General features: G+C 47.7%; 1 protein-coding gene across 50 annotated transcripts in view; it reads right to left on the bottom strand.

Annotated features, from left to right (window-relative positions):
• Nucleotides 1–17,354, bottom strand: part of ecpas (Ecm29 proteasome adaptor and scaffold) — a 90,894-nt gene that overhangs the window by 17,357 nt on the left and 56,183 nt on the right. For all 50 annotated transcript variants that reach the window (XM_052508199.1, XM_052508202.1, XM_052508214.1 and 47 more), the window contains exons 39-41: nucleotides 9,757–9,968; nucleotides 4,303–4,346; nucleotides 730–922 (exon numbers count right to left, since the gene is read on the bottom strand). In XM_052508199.1, the coding sequence (XP_052364159.1) occupies nucleotides 730–922; nucleotides 4,303–4,346; nucleotides 9,757–9,968 (449 nt within the window). The remainder of the gene's footprint in view (nucleotides 1–729; nucleotides 923–4,302; nucleotides 4,347–9,756; nucleotides 9,969–17,354) is intronic.

Here is a 17,354-nt window from a genome sequence, read left to right as displayed (position 1 = left end):
TGAGTGGTATGAGTATGTCTGCCATATACCCTCTCTCTCTCCTTCTTAATGAGTGGTATGAGTATGTCTGCCATATACCCTCTCTCTCTCCTTCTTAATGAGTGGTATGAGTATGTCTGCCATATACTCTCTCTCTCACCTTCTTAATGAGTGGTATGAGTATGTCTGCCATATACTCTCTCTCACCTTCTTAATGAGTGGTATGAGTATGTCTGCCATATACCCTCTCTCTCTCCTTCTTAATGAGTGGTATGAGTATGTCTGCCATATACCCTCTCTCTCACCTTCTTAATGAGTGGTATGAGTATGTCTGCCATATACCCTCTCTCTCTCCTTCTTAATGAGTGGTATGAGTATGTCTGCCATATACTCTCTCTCTCTCTCCTTCTTAATGAGTGGTATGAGTATGTCTGCCATATACCCTCTCTCTCTCTCCTTCTTAATGAGTGGTATGAGTATGTCTGCCATATACCCTCTCTCTCTCACCTTCTTAATGAGTGGTATGAGTATGTCTGAGATATACTCTCTCTCTCACCTTCTTAATGAGTGGTATGAGTATGTCTGCCATATACTCTCTCTCACCTTCTTAATGAGTGGTATGAGTATGTCTGCCATATACCCTCTCTCTCCTTCTTAATGAGTGGTATGAGTATGTCTGCCATATACCCTCTCTCTCTCCTTCTTAATGAGTGGTATGAGTATGTCTGCCATATACCCTCTCTCTCTCACCTTCTTAATGAGTGGTATGAGTATGTCTGCCATGTCACTGAAGCGGTCTTCCTGTGTGGCCTGCAGGACATCAGCAGCACAGCCCAGGGCAGCCATCTTGTAGACCAGGTTGTCTTTACGACACTCCTTCAACACCAGATCTATCACCTCTGGTACACTGGGCTGGCCCGGGGAGGACTTCTGGAGTTCACCACTAACACACATCATCATCCTCATTATCACCAACATCCTCCTCATTATCACCAACATCCTCCTCATTATCACCAACATCCCTCATTATCACCAACATCCCCCTCATTATCACCAACATCCTCATCACCAACATCCTCGTCATTATCACCAACATCCCCCTCATTATCACCAACATCCCCCTCATTATCACCAATATCCCCCTCATTATCACCAACATCCCCCTCATTATCACCAACATCCCCCATTATCACCAACATCCTCCACAGTATCACCAACATCCCACAGTATCACCAACATCCCACAGTATCACCAACATCCCACAGTATCACCAACATCCTCCTCATTATCACCAACATCCTCCTCATTATCACCAACATCCTCCTTATCACCAACATCCCACATTATCACCAACATCCTCCTCATGATCACCAACATCCCACATGATCACCAACATCCTCCTCATTATCACCAACATCCCCCTCATTATCACCAACATCCTCCTCATTCTCACCAACATCCCCCATTATCACCAATATCCTCCTCATTATCACCAACATCCCCCTCATTATCACCAACATCCTCCTCATTCTCACCAACATCCCCCATTATCACCAATATCCTCCTCATTATCACCAACACCCCCTCATTATCACCAATATCCTCCTCATTATCACCAACATCCCCCTCATTATCACCAACATCCCCCTCATTATCACCAACATCCCCCTCATTATCACCAACATCCTCCTCATTATCACCAACATCCCCCTCATTATCACCAACATCCCCCTCATTATCACCAACATCCCCCTCATTATCACCAACATCCCCCTCATTATCACCAACATCCTCCTCATTATCACCAACATCCCCCTCATTATCACCAACATCCCCTCATCACCAACATCCCCTCATTATCACCAACACCCCCCTCATTATCACCAACACCCCCCTCATTATCACCAACATCCCCCTCATTATCACCAACATCCCCCTCATTATCACCAACACACCCCTCATTATCACCAACATCCCCCTCATCATCACCAACATCCTCCTCATCATCACCAACATCATCCTCATCATCACCAACATCATCCTCATCACAGGGACAAAAGCCAGACAGACTGCTCCTAGTGTCAGAGCCAGACAGACTGCTCCTATAGTCAGAAGGAGAGCCAGACAGACTGCTCCTAGAGTCAGAAGGAGAGCCAGACAGACTGCTCCTAGTGTCATTATCAGAGCCAGACAGACTCTCCTAGTTCAGATCAGACTGCTCCTAGTGTCAGAAGGAGAGCCAGACAGACTGCTCCTAGTGTCAGAAGGAGAGCCAGACAGACTGCTCCTAGTGTCAGAAGGAGAGCCAGACAGACTGCTCCTAGTGTCAGAAGGAGAGCCAGACAGACTGCTCCTAGTGTCAGAAGGAGAGCCAGACAGACTGCTCCTAGTGTCAGAAGGAGAGCCAGACAGACTGCTCCTAGTGTCAGAAGGAGAGCCAGACAGACTGCTCCTAGTGTCAGAAGGAGAGCCAGACAGACTGCTCCTAGTGTCAGAAGGAGAGCCAGACAGACTGCTCCTAGTGTCAGAAGGAGAGCCAGACAGACTGCTCCTAGTGTCAGAAGGAGAGCCAGACATCTGCTCCTCAGTGTCAGAATGAGAGCAGACAGACTGCTCCTAGTGTCAGAAGGAGAGCCAGACAGACTGCTCCTAGTGTCAGAAGGAGAGCCAGACAGACTGCTCCTAGACCAGAAGGAGAGCCAGACAGACTGCTCCTCTTCTTACGGAGAGTCAGACAGTGGCTCCTAGTGTCAGATTAGAGCCAGACAGACTGCTCCTAGTGTCAGAAGGAGAGCCAGACAGACTGCTCTAGTGTCAGAAGGAGAGCCAGACAGACTGCTCCTTCAGAAGGACCAGACAGACTGCTCCTAGATCAGAAGGAGAGCCAGACAGACTGCTCCTAGTGTCAGAAGGAGAGCCAGACAGACTGCTCCTAGTGTCAGAAGGAGACCAGACAGACTGCTCCTAGTGTCAGATCAGAGCCAGACAGACTGCTCTCTGTCAGAAGGAGAGCCAGACAGACTGCTCCTAGAGTCAGAAGGAGAGCCAGACAGACTGCTCCTAGAGTCAGAAGGAGAGCCAGACAGACTGCTCCTAGTGTCAGAAGGAGAGCCAGACAGACTGCTCCTAGTGTCAGAAGGAGAGCCAGACAGACTGCTCCTAGAGTCAGAAGGAGAGCCAGACAGACTGCTCCTAGTGTCAGAAGGAGAGCCAGACAGACTGCTCCTAGTGTCAGAAGGAGAGCCAGACAGACTGCTCTGCGTCAGACAGACTGCTCCTAGTGTCAATGAGAGCCAGACAGACTGTCTAGCCAGACCAGACAGACTGCTCCTAGTGTCAGAAGGAGAGCCAGACAGACTGCTCCTAGTGTCAGAAGGAGAGCCAGACAGACTGCTCCTAGTGTCAGAAGGAGAGCCAGACAGACTGCTCCTAGAGTCAGAAGGAGAGCCAGACAGACTGCTCCTAGAGTCAGAAGGAGAGCCAGACAGACTGCTCCTAGTGTCAGAAGGAGAGCCAGACAGACTGCTCCTAGAGTCAGAAGGAGAGCCAGACAGACTGCTCCTAGTGTCAGAAGGAGAGCCAGACAGACTGCTCCTAGAGTCAGAAGGAGAGCCAGACAGACTGCTCCTAGTGTCAGAGGGAGAGCCAAGTGTCAGAAGGAGAGCCAGACAGACTGCTCCTAGTGTCAGAAGGAGAGCCAGACAGACTGCTCCTAGTGTCAGAAGGAGAGCCAGACAGACTGCTCCTAGTGTCAGAAGGAGAGCCAGACAGACTGCTCCTAGTGTGAAGGAGAGACAGACTGCTCCTAGTGTCAGAAGGAGAGCCAGACAGACTGCTCACTAGTGTAAAGGAGAGCCAGACAGACTGCTCTAGTGTCAGAAGAAGCCAGACAGACTGCTCCTAGTGTCAGAACAAAGACAGACTGCTCCTAGTGTGAGAAGACAGACTGCTACTAAACAGACAGACTGCTCCTAGACAGAAAGAGCCAGACAGACTGCTCCTAGTGTCAGAGAGAGAGACAGACTGCTCCTAGTGTCAGAAGGAGAGCCAGACAGACTGCTCCTAGTGTCAGAAGGAGAGCCAGACAGACTGCTCCTAGTGTCAGAAGGAGAGCCAGACAGACTGCTCCTAGTGTCAGAAGGAGAGCCAGACAGACTGCTCCTAGTGTCAGAAGGAGAGCCAGACAGACTGCTCCTAGTGTCAGAAGGAGAGCCAGACAGACTGCTCCTAGTGTCAGAAGGAGAGCCAGACAGACTGCTCCTAGAGTCAGAAGGAGAGCCAGACAGACTGCTCCTAGAGTCAGAAGGAGAGGAGAAACCGTACCTGCACTTAGACACCACAGAGCCGATGGCGTTCAACAGCTCCTCCTGTTGACAAACAACTGGAGTGAGAAGACATCTGTACTAGACACTAGACACAAACAACTGGTGTGAGAAGACATCTGTACTAAACACTAGACACAAACAACTGGTGTGAGAAGACATCTGTACTAAACACTAGACACAAACAACTGGTGTGAGAAGACATCTGTACTAAACACTAGACACAAACAACTGGTGTGAGAAGACATCTGTACTAAACACTAGACACAAACAACTGGTGTGAGAAGACATCTGACACAAACAACTAGAAGACACTAAACACTAGACACAAACAACTGGTGTGAGAAGACATCTGTACTAAACACTAGACACAAACAACTGGTGTGAGAAGACATCTACACTAGACACAAACAACTGGTGAGAAGACATCTGTACTAGACACTAGACACAAACAACTGGTGTGAGAAGACATCTGTACTAAACACTAGACACAAACAACTGGTGTGAGAAGACATCTGTACTAAACACTAGACACAAACAACTGGTGTGAGAAGACATCTGTACTAGACACAAAAACAACTGGTGTGAGAAGACATCTGTACTAGACACAAACAACTGGTGTGAGAAGACATCTGTACTACACTAGACACAAACAACTGGTGTGAGAAGACATCTGTACTAAACACTAGACACAAACAACTGGTGTGAGAAGACATCTGTACTAGACACAAACAACTGGTGTGAGAAGACATCTGTACTAAACACTAGACACAAACAACTGGTGTGAGAAGACATCTGTACTAAACACTAGACACAAACAACTGGTGTGAGAAGACATCTACACTAGACACAAACAACTGGTGTGAGAAGACATCTGTACTAGACACTAGACACAAACAACTGGTGTGAGAAGACATCTGTACTAGACACAAACAACTGGTGTGAGAAGACATCTACACTAGACACAAACAACTGGTGTGAGAAGACATCTGTACTAAACACTAGACACAAACAACTGGTGTGAGAAGACATCTGTACTAAACACTAGACACAAACAACTGGTGTGAGAAGACATCTGTACTAGACACAAACAACTGGTGTGAGAAGACATCTGTACTAGACACAAACAACTGGTGTGAGAAGACATCTGTACTAAACACTAGACACAAACAAACTGGTGTGAGAAGACATCTGTACTAAACACTAGACACAAACAACTGGTGTGAGAAGACATCTGTACTAAACACTAGACACAAACAACTGGTGTGAGAAGACATCTGTACTAGACACAAACAACTGGTGTGAGAAGACATCTGTACTAAACACTAGACACAAACAACTGGTGTGAGAAGACATCTGTACTAGACACAAACAACTGGTGTGAGAAGACATCTGTACTAGACACTAGACACAAACAAACTGGTGTGAGAAGACATCTGTACTAAACACTAGACACAAACAACTGGTGTGAGAAGACATCTGTACTAGACACAAACAACTGGTGTGAGAAGACATCTGTACTAAACACTAGACACAAACAACTGGTGTGAGAAGACATCTGTACTAGACACAAACAACTGGTGTGAGAAGACATCTGTACTAAACACTAGACACAAACAAACTGGTGTGAGAAGACATCTGTACTAAACACTAGACACAAACAACTGGTGTGAGAAGACATCTGTACTAGACACAAACAACTGGTGTGAGAAGACATCTGTACTAAACACTAGACACAAACAAACTGGTGTGAGAAGACATCTGTACTAAACACTAGACACAAACAACTGGTGTGAGAAGACATCTGTACTAAACACTAGACACAAACAACTGGTGTGAGAAGACATCTGTACTAAACACTAAACACAAACAACTGGTGTGAGAAGACATCTGTACTAAACACTAAACACAAACAACTGGTGTGAGAAGACATCTGTACTAAACACTAGACACAAACAACTGGTGTGAGAAGACATCTGTACTAAACACTAGACACAAACAACTGGTGTGAGAAGACATCTGTACTAGACACTAGACACAAACAACTGGTGTGAGAAGACATCTGTACTAGACACAAACAACTGGTGTGAGAAGACATCTGTACTAAACACTAGACACAAACAACTGGTGTGAGAAGACATCTGTACTAAACACTAGACACAAACAACTGGTGTGAGAAGACATCTGTACTAAACACTAGACACAAACAACTGGAGTGAGAAGACATCTGTACTAAACAAACAACTGGTGTGAGAAGACATCTGTACTAAACACAAACAACTGGTGTGAGAAGACATCTGTACTAGACACAAACAACTGGTGTGAGAAGACATCTGTACTAGACACAAACAACTGGTGTGAGAAGACATCTGTACTAAACACTAAACACAAACAACTGGTGTGAGAAGACATCTACACTAGACACAAACAACTGGTGTGAGAAGACATCTACACTAGACACAAACAACTGGTGTGAGAAGACATCTGTACTAAACACTAGACACAAACAACTGGTGTGAGAAGACATCTGTACTAGACACAAACAACTGGTGTGAGAAGACATCTGTACTAGACACTAGACACAAACAAACTGGTGTGAGAAGACATCTGTACTAAACACTAGACACAAACAACTGGTGTGAGAAGACATCTGTACTAGACACAAACAACTGGTGTGAGAAGACATCTGTACTAAACACTAGACACAAACAACTGGTGTGAGAAGACATCTGTACTAGACACAAACAACTGGTGTGAGAAGACATCTGTACTAAACACTAGACACAAACAACTGGTGTGAGAAGACATCTGTACTAAACACTAGACACAAACAACTGGTGTGAGAAGACATCTACACTAGACACAAACAACTGGTGTGAGAAGACATCTGTACTAAACACTAGACACAAACAACTGGTGTGAGAAGACATCTGTACTAAACACTAGACACAAACAACTGGTGTGAGAAGACATCTGTACTAAACACTAGACACAAACAACTGGTGTGAGAAGACATCTGTACTAAACACTAAACACAAACAACTGGTGTGAGAAGACATCTGTACTAAACACTAAACACAAACAACTGGTGTGAGAAGACATCTGTACTAGACACTAGACACAAACAAACTGGTGTGAGAAGACATCTGTACTAAACACTAAACACAAACAACTGGTGTGAGAAGACATCTGTACTAGACACTAGACACAAACAACTGGTGTGAGAAGACATCTGTACTAGACACAAACAACTGGTGTGAGAAGACATCTGTACTAAACACTAGACACAAACAAACTGGTGTGAGAAGACATCTGTACTAGACACTAGACACAAACAACTGGTGAGAGAAGACATCTGTACTAAACACTAGACACAAACAACTGGAGTGAGAAGACATCTGTACTAAACAAACAACTGGTGTGAGAAGACATCTGTACTAAACACAAACAACTGGTGTGAGAAGACATCTGTACTAGACACAAACAACTGGTGTGAGAAGACATCTGTACTAGACACAAACAACTGGTGTGAGAAGACATCTGTACTAAACACTAGACACAAACAACTGGTGAGAGAAGACATCTGTACTAAACACTAGACACAAACAACTGGAGTGAGAAGACATCTGTACTAAACAAACAACTGGTGTGAGAAGACATCTGTACTAAACACAAACAACTGGTGTGAGAAGACATCTGTACTAGACACAAACAACTGGTGTGAGAAGACATCTGTACTAGACACAAACAACTGGTGTGAGAAGACATCTGTACTAAACACTAAACACAAACAACTGGTGTGAGAAGACATCTACACTAGACACAAACAACTGGTGTGAGAAGACATCTACACTAGACACAAACAACTGGTGTGAGAAGACATCTGTACTAAACACTAGACACAAACAACTGGTGTGAGAAGACATCTGTACTAGACACAAACAACTGGTGTGAGAAGACATCTGTACTAGACACTAGACACAAACAAACTGGTGTGAGAAGACATCTGTACTAAACACTAGACACAAACAACTGGTGTGAGAAGACATCTGTACTAGACACAAACAACTGGTGTGAGAAGACATCTGTACTAAACACTAGACACAAACAACTGGTGTGAGAAGACATCTGTACTAACACAAACAAACTGGTGTGAGAAGACATCTGTACTAAACACTAGACACAAACAAACTGGTGTGAGAAGACATCTGTACTAAACACTAGACACAAACAACTGGTGTGAGAAGACATCTGTACTAAACACAAACAACTGGTGTGAGAAGACATCTGTACTAAACACTAGACACAAACAACTGGTGTGAGAAGACATCTGTACTAAACACTAGACACAAACAACTGGTGTGAGAAGACATCTGTACTAAACACTAGACACAAACAACTGGTGTGAGAAGACATCTGTACTAAACACTAGACACAAACAACTGGTGTGAGAAGACATCTGTACTAAACACTAGACACAAACAACTGGTGTGAGAAGACATCTGTACTAAACACTAGACACAAACAACTGGTGTGAGAAGACATCTGTACTAAACACTAGACACAAACAACTGGTGTGAGAAGACATCTGTACTAGACACTAGACACAAACAACTGGTGTGAGAAGACATCTGTACTAGACACAAACAACTGGTGTGAGAAGACATCTGTACTAAACACTAGACACAAACAAACTGGTGTGAGAAGACATCTGTACTAGACACTAGACACAAACAACTGGTGAGAGAAGACATCTGTACTAAACACTAGACACAAACAACTGGTGTGAGAAGACATCTGTACTAAACACTAGAAGACATCAAACAAAACTGGTGTGAGAAGACATCTGTACTAGACACAAACAACTGGTGTGAGAAGACATCTGTACTAGACACAAACAACTGGTGTGAGAAGACATCTGTACTAAACACTAGACACAAACAACTGGTGTGAGAAGACATCTGTACTAAACACTAGACACAAACAACTGGTGAGAAGACATCTGTACTAAACAAACAACTGGTGTGAGAAGACATCAAACAACAACTGGTGTGAGAAGACATCTGTACTAAACACTAGACACAAACAACTGGTGAGAAGACATCTGTACTAAACACTAGACACAAACAACTGGTGTGAGAAGACATCTGTACTAAACAAACAACAACTGGTGTGAGAAGACATCTGTACTAGACACAAACAACTGGTGTGAGAAGACATCTGTACTAGACACAAACAACTGGTGTGAGAAGACATCTGTACTAAACACTAAACACAAACAACTGGTGTGAGAAGACATCTACACTAGACACAAACAACTGGTGTGAGAAGACATCTACACTAGACACAAACAACTGGTGTGAGAAGACATCTGTACTAAACACAAGTTGGTCAAGTTAATTACAACCTCAACTCTTATAAGAACACACACACACACACACACACACACACACACCTTTCCAGTCCAGGTGCGTCCAACCAGTCCCTGCAGTAGAGCGGACAACACCATACCCAGGTGAGGGGCGACCAGAGAACCAGTCTGTTGCTTAGCGATGGACGCCATGGCAGCCGCGCCCTGGGCCTTCATCTTCCACGACTGGGACTGCAAGGCCTTCTGGGTAATGTCGATCAGCTCCGTCATGTAGAGGCGGATGCCCCCAAAGCTTCCTGGAAGACACGACGAGAGGTCAGGGGTTGAAAAGGTCAAAATGTTTAGTCTTTCCTATTGATTTATTTCTAACCTCTGTCTTCGTCGTATCCAAGTGGTAGTCAGAGGAAGGCCCTAGAAATGGTCAACGACCCCAGCCACCCCAGTCATAGACTGTTCTCTCTACTACCGCATGCCAAGCGGTACCGGAGGGCCACGTCTAGGACAAAAAGGCTTCTCAACAGTTTCTACCCCCAAGCCATAAGACACCTGAACAGGTTTCCAAATGGTTACCTGGACTATTTGCAATGTGTGTGCCCCCACCCTGAAGACAGCCGCACCAACGCTCCAGACGACCGTGTCAGCGTGCACTGCGCCCCCGGCCCGTCACAGGAGTCGCTAGAGCGCGATGGGACAAGGACGTCCCTGCCCGGCCAAACCCTCCCCTAACCCGGACGACGCTGAGCCAATCGTACGCCCCATGGGTCTCCCGGTCGTGGCCGAATGTAACGGAGCCTGGACTCGAACCCAGAATCTCTAGTGGCACAGCTAAACACAGCAATTCGACCAGACACTCCCTCTACAGAGCCTTAGTCCATAGTGACTCTCCACTGTGAGTGACCAGGTGTGTTTCTCTCCTCTCTCTGACCAGGTGTGTTTCTCTCCTCTCTCTGACCAGGTGTGTGTTTCTCTCCTCTCTCTGACCAGGTGTGTTTCTCTCCTCTCTCTGACCAGGTGTGTGTTTCTCTCCTCTCTCTCTCTGACCAGGTGTGTGTTTCTAATATATAATAATAATATATGCCATTTAGCAGACAGACGCTTTTATCCAAAGCGACTTACTACGTATGGGTGGTCCCGGGAATCGAACCCACTACCCTGGCGTTACAAGCGCCATGCTCTACCAACTGAGCTACAGAAGGAGTTTCTCTCTGACCAGGTGTGTGTTTCTCTCTCTCTCTGACCAGGTGTGTGTTTCTCTCCTCTCTCTCTCTCTGACCAGGTGTGTGTTTCTCTCTCTCTGACCAGGTGTGTGTTTCTCTCCTCCTCTCTCTGACCAGGTGTGTGTTTCTTCTCTCCTCTCTCTCTGACCAGGTGTGTGTTTCTCTCCTCTCTCTCTCTCTGACCAGGTGTGTGTTTCTCTCCTCTCTCTCTCTCTCTGACCAGGTGTGTGTTTCTCTCCTCTCTCTCTCTGACCAGGTGTGTGTTTCTCTCCTCTCTCTCTCTCTGACCAGGTGTGTGTTTCTCTCCTCTCTCTGACCAGGTGTGTGTTTCTCTCCTCTCTCTCTCTCTGACCAGGTGTGTGTTTCTCTCCTCTCTCTCTCTCTGACCAGGTGTGTTTCTCTCCTCTCTCTCTGACCAGGTGTGTGTTTCTCTCCTCTCTCTCTCTCTCTGACCAGGTGTGTGTTTCTCTCCTCTCTCTCTCTCTCTGACCAGGTGTGTGTTTCTCCCCTCTCTCTGACCAGGTGTGTGTTTCTCTCCTCTCTCTGACCAGGTGTGTGTTTCTCTCCTCTCCTCTGACCAGGTGTGTGTTTCTCTCCTCTCCGCTCTCTGACCAGGTGTGTGTTTCTCTCCTCTCCGCTCTCTGACCAGGTGTGTGTTTCTCTCTCTCTCTCTCTCTGACCAGGTGTGTGTTTCTCTCCCAGGTGTGTGTTTCTCCTCTCTCTGACCAGGTGTGTGTTTCTCTCCTCTCTCTCTGACCAGGTGTGTGTTTCTCTCCTCTCTCTCTCTGACCAGGTGTGTGTTTCTCTCCTCTCTCTCTCTCTGACCAGGTGTGTGTTTCTCTCCTCTCTCTCTCTCTCTGACCAGGTGTGTGTTTCTCTCCTCTCTCTGACCAGGTGTGTGTTTCTCTCCTCTCTCTCTGACCAGGTGTGTGTTTCTCCTCTCTCTGACCAGGTGTGTGTTTCTCTCCTCTCTCTCTGACCAGGTGTGTGTTTCTCTCCTCTCTCTCTGACCAGGTGTGTGTTTCTCTCCTCTGACCAGGTGTGTGTTTCTCTCCTCTCTCTCTCTCTGACCAGGTGTGTGTTTCTCTCCTCTCTCTGACCAGGTGTGTGTTTCTCTCCTCTGACCAGGTGTGTGTTTCTCTCCTCTCTCTGACCAGGTGTGTTTTCTCTGACCAGGTGTGTGTTTCTCTCCTCTCTCTGACCAGGTGTGTGTTTCTCTCCTCTCTCTGACCAGGTGTGTGTTTCTCTCCTCTCTCTGACCAGGTGTGTGTTTCTCTCCTCTCTCTGACCAGGTGTGTGTTTCTCTCTGACCAGGTGTGTGTTTCTCTCTGACCAGGTGTGTTTCTCTCTCTGACCAGGTGTGTGTTTCTCTCTCTGACCAGGTGTGTTTCTCTCTCTCTGACCAGGTGTGTGTTTCTCTCCTCTCTCTCTCTGACCAGGTGTGTGTTTCTCTCCTCCTCTCTCTGACCAGGTGTGTGTTTCTCTCCCTCTCTCTCTCTGACCAGGTGTGTGTTTCTCTCCTCTCTCTCTGACCAGGTGTGTGTTTCTCTCCTCTCTCTGACCAGGTGTGTGTTTCTCTCCTCTCTCTGACCAGGTGTGTGTTTCTCTCCTCTCTCTGACCAGGTGTGTGTTTCTCTCCTCTCTCTGACCAGGTGTGTGTTTCTCTCCTCTCTCTGACCAGGTGTGTGTTTCTCTCCTCTCTCTGACCAGGTGTGTGTTTCTCTCCTCTCTCTGACCAGGTGTGTTTCTCTCCTCTCTCTGACCAGGTGTGTGTTTCTCTCCTCTCTCTCTCTGACCAGGTGTGTGTTTCTCTCCTCTCTCTCTGACCAGGTGTGTGTTTCTCTCCTCTCTCTGACCAGGTGTGTGTTTCTCTCCTCTCTCTCTCTCTGACCAGGTGTGTGTTTCTCTCCTCTCTCTCTCTCTGACCAGGTGTGTGTTTCTCTCCTCTCTCTCTGACCAGGTGTGTGTTTCTCTCCTCTCTCTCTCTGACCAGGTGTGTGTTTCTCTCTCTCTCTCTCTGACCAGGTGTGTGTTTCTCTCCTCTCTCTGACCAGGTGTGTGTTTCTCTCACCAGGTGTGTGTTTCTCTCCTCTCTCTCTCTGACCAGGTGTGTGTTTCTCTCCTCTCCTCTCTCTGACCAGGTGTGTGTTTCTCTCCTCTCTCTCTCTCTCTGACCAGGTGTGTGTTTCTCTCCTCTCTCTGACCAGGTGTGTGTTTCTCTCCTCTCTGACCAGGTGTGTGTTTCTCTCCTCTCTCTGACCAGGTGTGTGTTTCTCTCCTCTCTGACCAGGTGTGTTTTCTCTCCCCTCTCTCTCTGACCAGGTGTGTGTTTCTCTCCTCTCTCTCTCTCTGACCAGGTGTGTGTTTCTCTCCTCTCTCTCTCTCTGACCAGGTGTGTGTTTCTCTCCTCTCTCTGACCAGGTGTGTGTTTCTCTCCTCTCTCTGACCAGGTGTGTGTTTCTCTCCTGACCAGGTGTGTGTTTCTCTCCTCTCTCTGACCAGGTGTGTGTTTCTCTCCTCTCTCTGACCAGGTGTGTGTTTCTCTCCTCTCCGCTCTCTGACCAGGTGTGTGTTTCTCTCCTCTCTCTCTCTCTGACCAGGTGTGTGTTTCTCTCCTCTCTCTCTCTGACCAGGTGTGTGTTTCTCTCCTCTCTCTCTCTCTGACCAGGTGTGTGTTTCTCTCTCTGACCAGGTGTGTGTTTCTCTCCTCTGACCAGGTGTGTGTTTCTCTCCTCTCTCTCTGACCAGGTGTGTGTTTCTCTCCTCTCTCTGACCAGGTGTGTGTTTCTCTCCTCTCTGACCAGGTGTGTGTTTCTCTCCTCCGCTCTCTGACCAGGTGTGTGTTTCTCTCCTCTCTCTCTCTCTGACCAGGTGTGTGTTTCTCCTCTCTCTCTCTGACCAGGTGTGTGTTTCTCTCTCCTCTCTCTGACCAGGTGTGTGTTTCTCTCCTCTCTCTGACCAGGTGTGTGTTTTTCTCCTCTCTCTCTCTGACCAGGTGTGTGTTTCTCTCCTCTCTCTCTCTGACCAGGTGTGTGTTTCTCTCCTCTCTCTCTCTGACCAGGTGTGTGTTTCTCTCCTCTCTCTCTCTCTCTCTGACCAGGTGTGTGTTTCTGACCAGGTGTGTGTTTCTCTCCTCTCTCTCTCTGACCAGGTGTGTGTTTCTCTCCTCTCTCTCTCTGACCAGGTGTGTGTTTCTCTCCTCTCTCTCTCTGACCAGGTGTGTGTTTCTCTCCTCTCTCTCTCTGACCAGGTGTGTGTTTCTCTCCTCTCTCTCTCTGACCAGGTGTGTGTTTCTCTCCTCTCTCTCTCTCTGACCAGGTGTGTGTTTCTCTCCTCTCTCTCTCTCTGACCAGGTGTGTGTTTCTCTCCTCTCTCTCTCTGACCAGGTGTGTGTTTCTCTCCTCTCTCTGACCAGGTGTGTGTTTCTCTCCTCTCTCTGACCAGGTGTGTGTTTCTCTCCTCTCTCTGACCAGGTGTGTGTTTCTCTCCTCTCTCTGACCAGGTGTGTGTTTCTCTCCTCTCTCTGACCAGGTGTGTGTTTCTCTCCTCTCTGACCAGGTGTGTGTTTCTCTCCTCTCTCTGACCAGGTGTGTGTTTCTCTCCTCTCTCTGACCAGGTGTGTGTTTCTCTCCTCTCTGACCAGGTGTGTGTTTCTCTCCTCTCTCTGACCAGGTGTGTGTTTCTCTCCTCTCTGACCAGGTGTGTGTTTCTCTCCTCTCTCTCTCTCTGACCAGGTGTGTGTTTCTCTCCCTCTCTCTCTGTCCAGGTGTGTGTTTCTCTCCTCTCTCTCTCTCTGACCAGGTGTGTGTTTCTCTCCTCTCTCTCTCTCTGACCAGGTGTGTGTTTCTCTCCTCTCTCTGACCAGGTGTGTGTTTCTCTCCTCTCTCTGACCAGGTGTGTGTTTCTCTCCTCTCTCTGACCAGGTGTGTGTTTCTCTCCTCTCTCTGACCAGGTGTGTGTTTCTCTCCTCTCTCTGACCAGGTGTGTGTTTCTCTCCTCTCTCTGACCAGGTGTGTGTTTCTCTCCTCTCTCTGACCAGGTGTGTGTTTCTCTCCTCTCTCTGACCAGGTGTGTGTTTCTCTCCTCTCTCTGACCAGGTGTGTGTTTCTCTCCTCTCTCTGACCAGGTGTGTGTTTCTCTCCTCTCTCTTTCTGACCAGGTGTGTGTTTCTCTCCTCTCTCTCTGACCAGGTGTGTGTTTCTCTCCCCTCTCTCTCTGACCAGGTGTGTGTTTCTCTCCTCTCTCTCTCTCTGACCAGGTGTGTGTTTCTCTCCTCTCTCTGACCAGGTGTGTGTTTCTCTCTCCCCTCTCTGACCAGGTGTGTGTTTCTCTCCTCTCTCTCTCTGACCAGGTGTGTGTTTCTCTCTCTCTCTCTCTCTCTCTGACCAGGTGTGTGTTTCTCTCCTCTCTCTGACCAGGTGTGTGTTTCTCTCCTCTCTCTGACCAGGTGTGTGTTTCTCTCCTCTCTCTGACCAGGTGTGTGTTTCTCTCCTCTCTCTGACCAGGTGTGTTTCTCTCCTCTCTGACCAGGTGTGTGTTTCTCTCCTCTCTCTCTCTGACCAGGTGTGTGTTTCTCTCCTCTCTCTCTCTCTGACCAGGTGTGTGTTTCTCTCCTCTCTCTGACCAGGTGTGTGTTTCTCTCCTCTCTCTGACCAGGTGTGTGTTCTCTCCTCTCTCTGACCAGGTGTGTGTTTCTCTCCTCTCTCTGACCAGGTGTGTGTTTCTCTCCTCTCTCTGACCAGGTGTGTGTTTCTCTCCTCTCCGCTCTCTGACCAGGTGTGTGTTTCTCTCCTCTCTCTCTCTCTGACCAGGTGTGTGTTTCTCTCCTCTCTCTCTGACCAGGTGTGTGTTTCTCTCCTCTCTCTCTGACCAGGTGTGTGTTTCTCTCCTCTCTGACCAGGTGTGTGTTTTCTCCTCTCTCTCTCTGACCAGGTGTGTGTTTCTCTCCTCTCTCTCTGACCAGGTGTGTGTTTCTCTCCTCTCTCTGACCAGGTGTGTGTTTCTCTCCTCTCTCTCTCTGACCAGGTGTGTGTTTCTCTCCTCTCTCTCTGACCAGGTGTGTGTTTCTCTCCTCTCTCTCTCTGACCAGGTGTGTGTTTCTCTCCTCTCTCTCTGACCAGGTGTGTGTTTCTCTCCTCTCTCTGACCAGGTGTGTGTTTCTCTCCTCTCTCTCTCTCTGACCAGGTGTGTGTTTCTCTCCTCTCTCTGACCAGGTGTGTGTTTCTCTCCTCTCTCTCTCTCTGACCAGGTGTGTGTTTCTCTCCTCTCTCTCTGACCAGGTGTGTGTTTCTCTCTCTGACCAGGTGTGTGTTTCTCTCCTCTCTGACCAGGTGTGTGTTTCTCTCCTCTCTCTGACCAGGTGTGTGTTTCTCTCCTCTCTCTGACCAGGTGTGTGTTTCTCTCCTCTCTCTGACCAGGTGTGTGTTTCTCTCCTCTCTGACCAGGTGTGTGTTTCTCTCCTCTCTCTGACCAGGTGTGTGTTTCTCTCCTCTCTCTGACCAGGTGTGTGTTCTCTCCTCTCTGACCAGGTGTGTGTTTCTCTCCTCTCTCTGACCAGGTGTGTGTTTCTCTCCTCTGACTGACCAGGTGTGTTTCTCTCTCCCTCTCTCTCTGACCAGGTGTGTGTTTCTCTCCTCTCTCTCTCTGACCAGGTGTGTGTTTCTCCTCTCTCTCTCTCTGACCAGGTGTGTGTTTCTCTCCTCTCTCTGACCAGGTGTGTGTTTCTCTCCTCTCTCTGACCAGGTGTGTGTTTCTCTCCTCTGACCAGGTGTGTGTTTCTCTCCTCTCTGACCAGGTGTGTGTTTCTCTCCTCTCTCTGACCAGGTGTGTGTTTCTCTCCTCTCCGCTCTCTGACCAGGTGTGTGTTTCTCTCCTCTCTCTCTCTCTGACCAGGTGTGTGTTTCTCTCCTCTCTCTCTCTGACCAGGTGTGTTTCTCTCCTCTCTCTCTCTCTCTCTGACCAGGTGTGTGTTTCTCTCCTCTCTCTGACCAGGTGTGTGTTTCTCTCCTCTCTCTGACCAGGTGTGTGTTTCTCTCCTCTCTCTGACCAGGTGTGTGTTTCTCTCCTCTCTGACCAGGTGTGTGTTTCTCTCCTCTCTCTGACCAGGTGTGTGTTTCTCTCCTCTCCGCTCTCTGACCAGGTGTGTGTTTCTCCTCTCTCTCTCTCTGACCAGGTGTGTGTTTCTCTCCTCTCTCTCTGACCAGGTGTGTGTTTCTCTCCTCTCTCTCTCTCTGACCAGGTGTGTGTTTCTCTCCTCTCTCTGACCAGGTGTGTGTTTTTCTCTCTCTCTCTGACCAGGTGTGTGTTTCTCTCCTCTCTCTCTCTGACCAGGTGTGTGTTTCTCTCCTCTCTCTCTCTGACCAGGTGTGTGTTTCTCTCCTCTCTCTCTCTCTCTGACCAGGTGTGTGTTTCTCTCCTCTCTCTCTCTGACCAGGTGTGTGTTTCTCTCCTCTCTCTCTGACCAGG

The sequence above is a fragment of the Oncorhynchus keta genome, unplaced genomic scaffold (assembly GCF_023373465.1).
Source record: "Oncorhynchus keta strain PuntledgeMale-10-30-2019 unplaced genomic scaffold, Oket_V2 Un_contig_3378_pilon_pilon, whole genome shotgun sequence".
Taxonomy (NCBI): domain Eukaryota; kingdom Metazoa; phylum Chordata; class Actinopteri; order Salmoniformes; family Salmonidae; genus Oncorhynchus; species Oncorhynchus keta.
The sequence above is the reverse complement of the archived record's forward strand: the minus strand, read 5'-3'. Positions and strand labels throughout refer to the sequence as shown.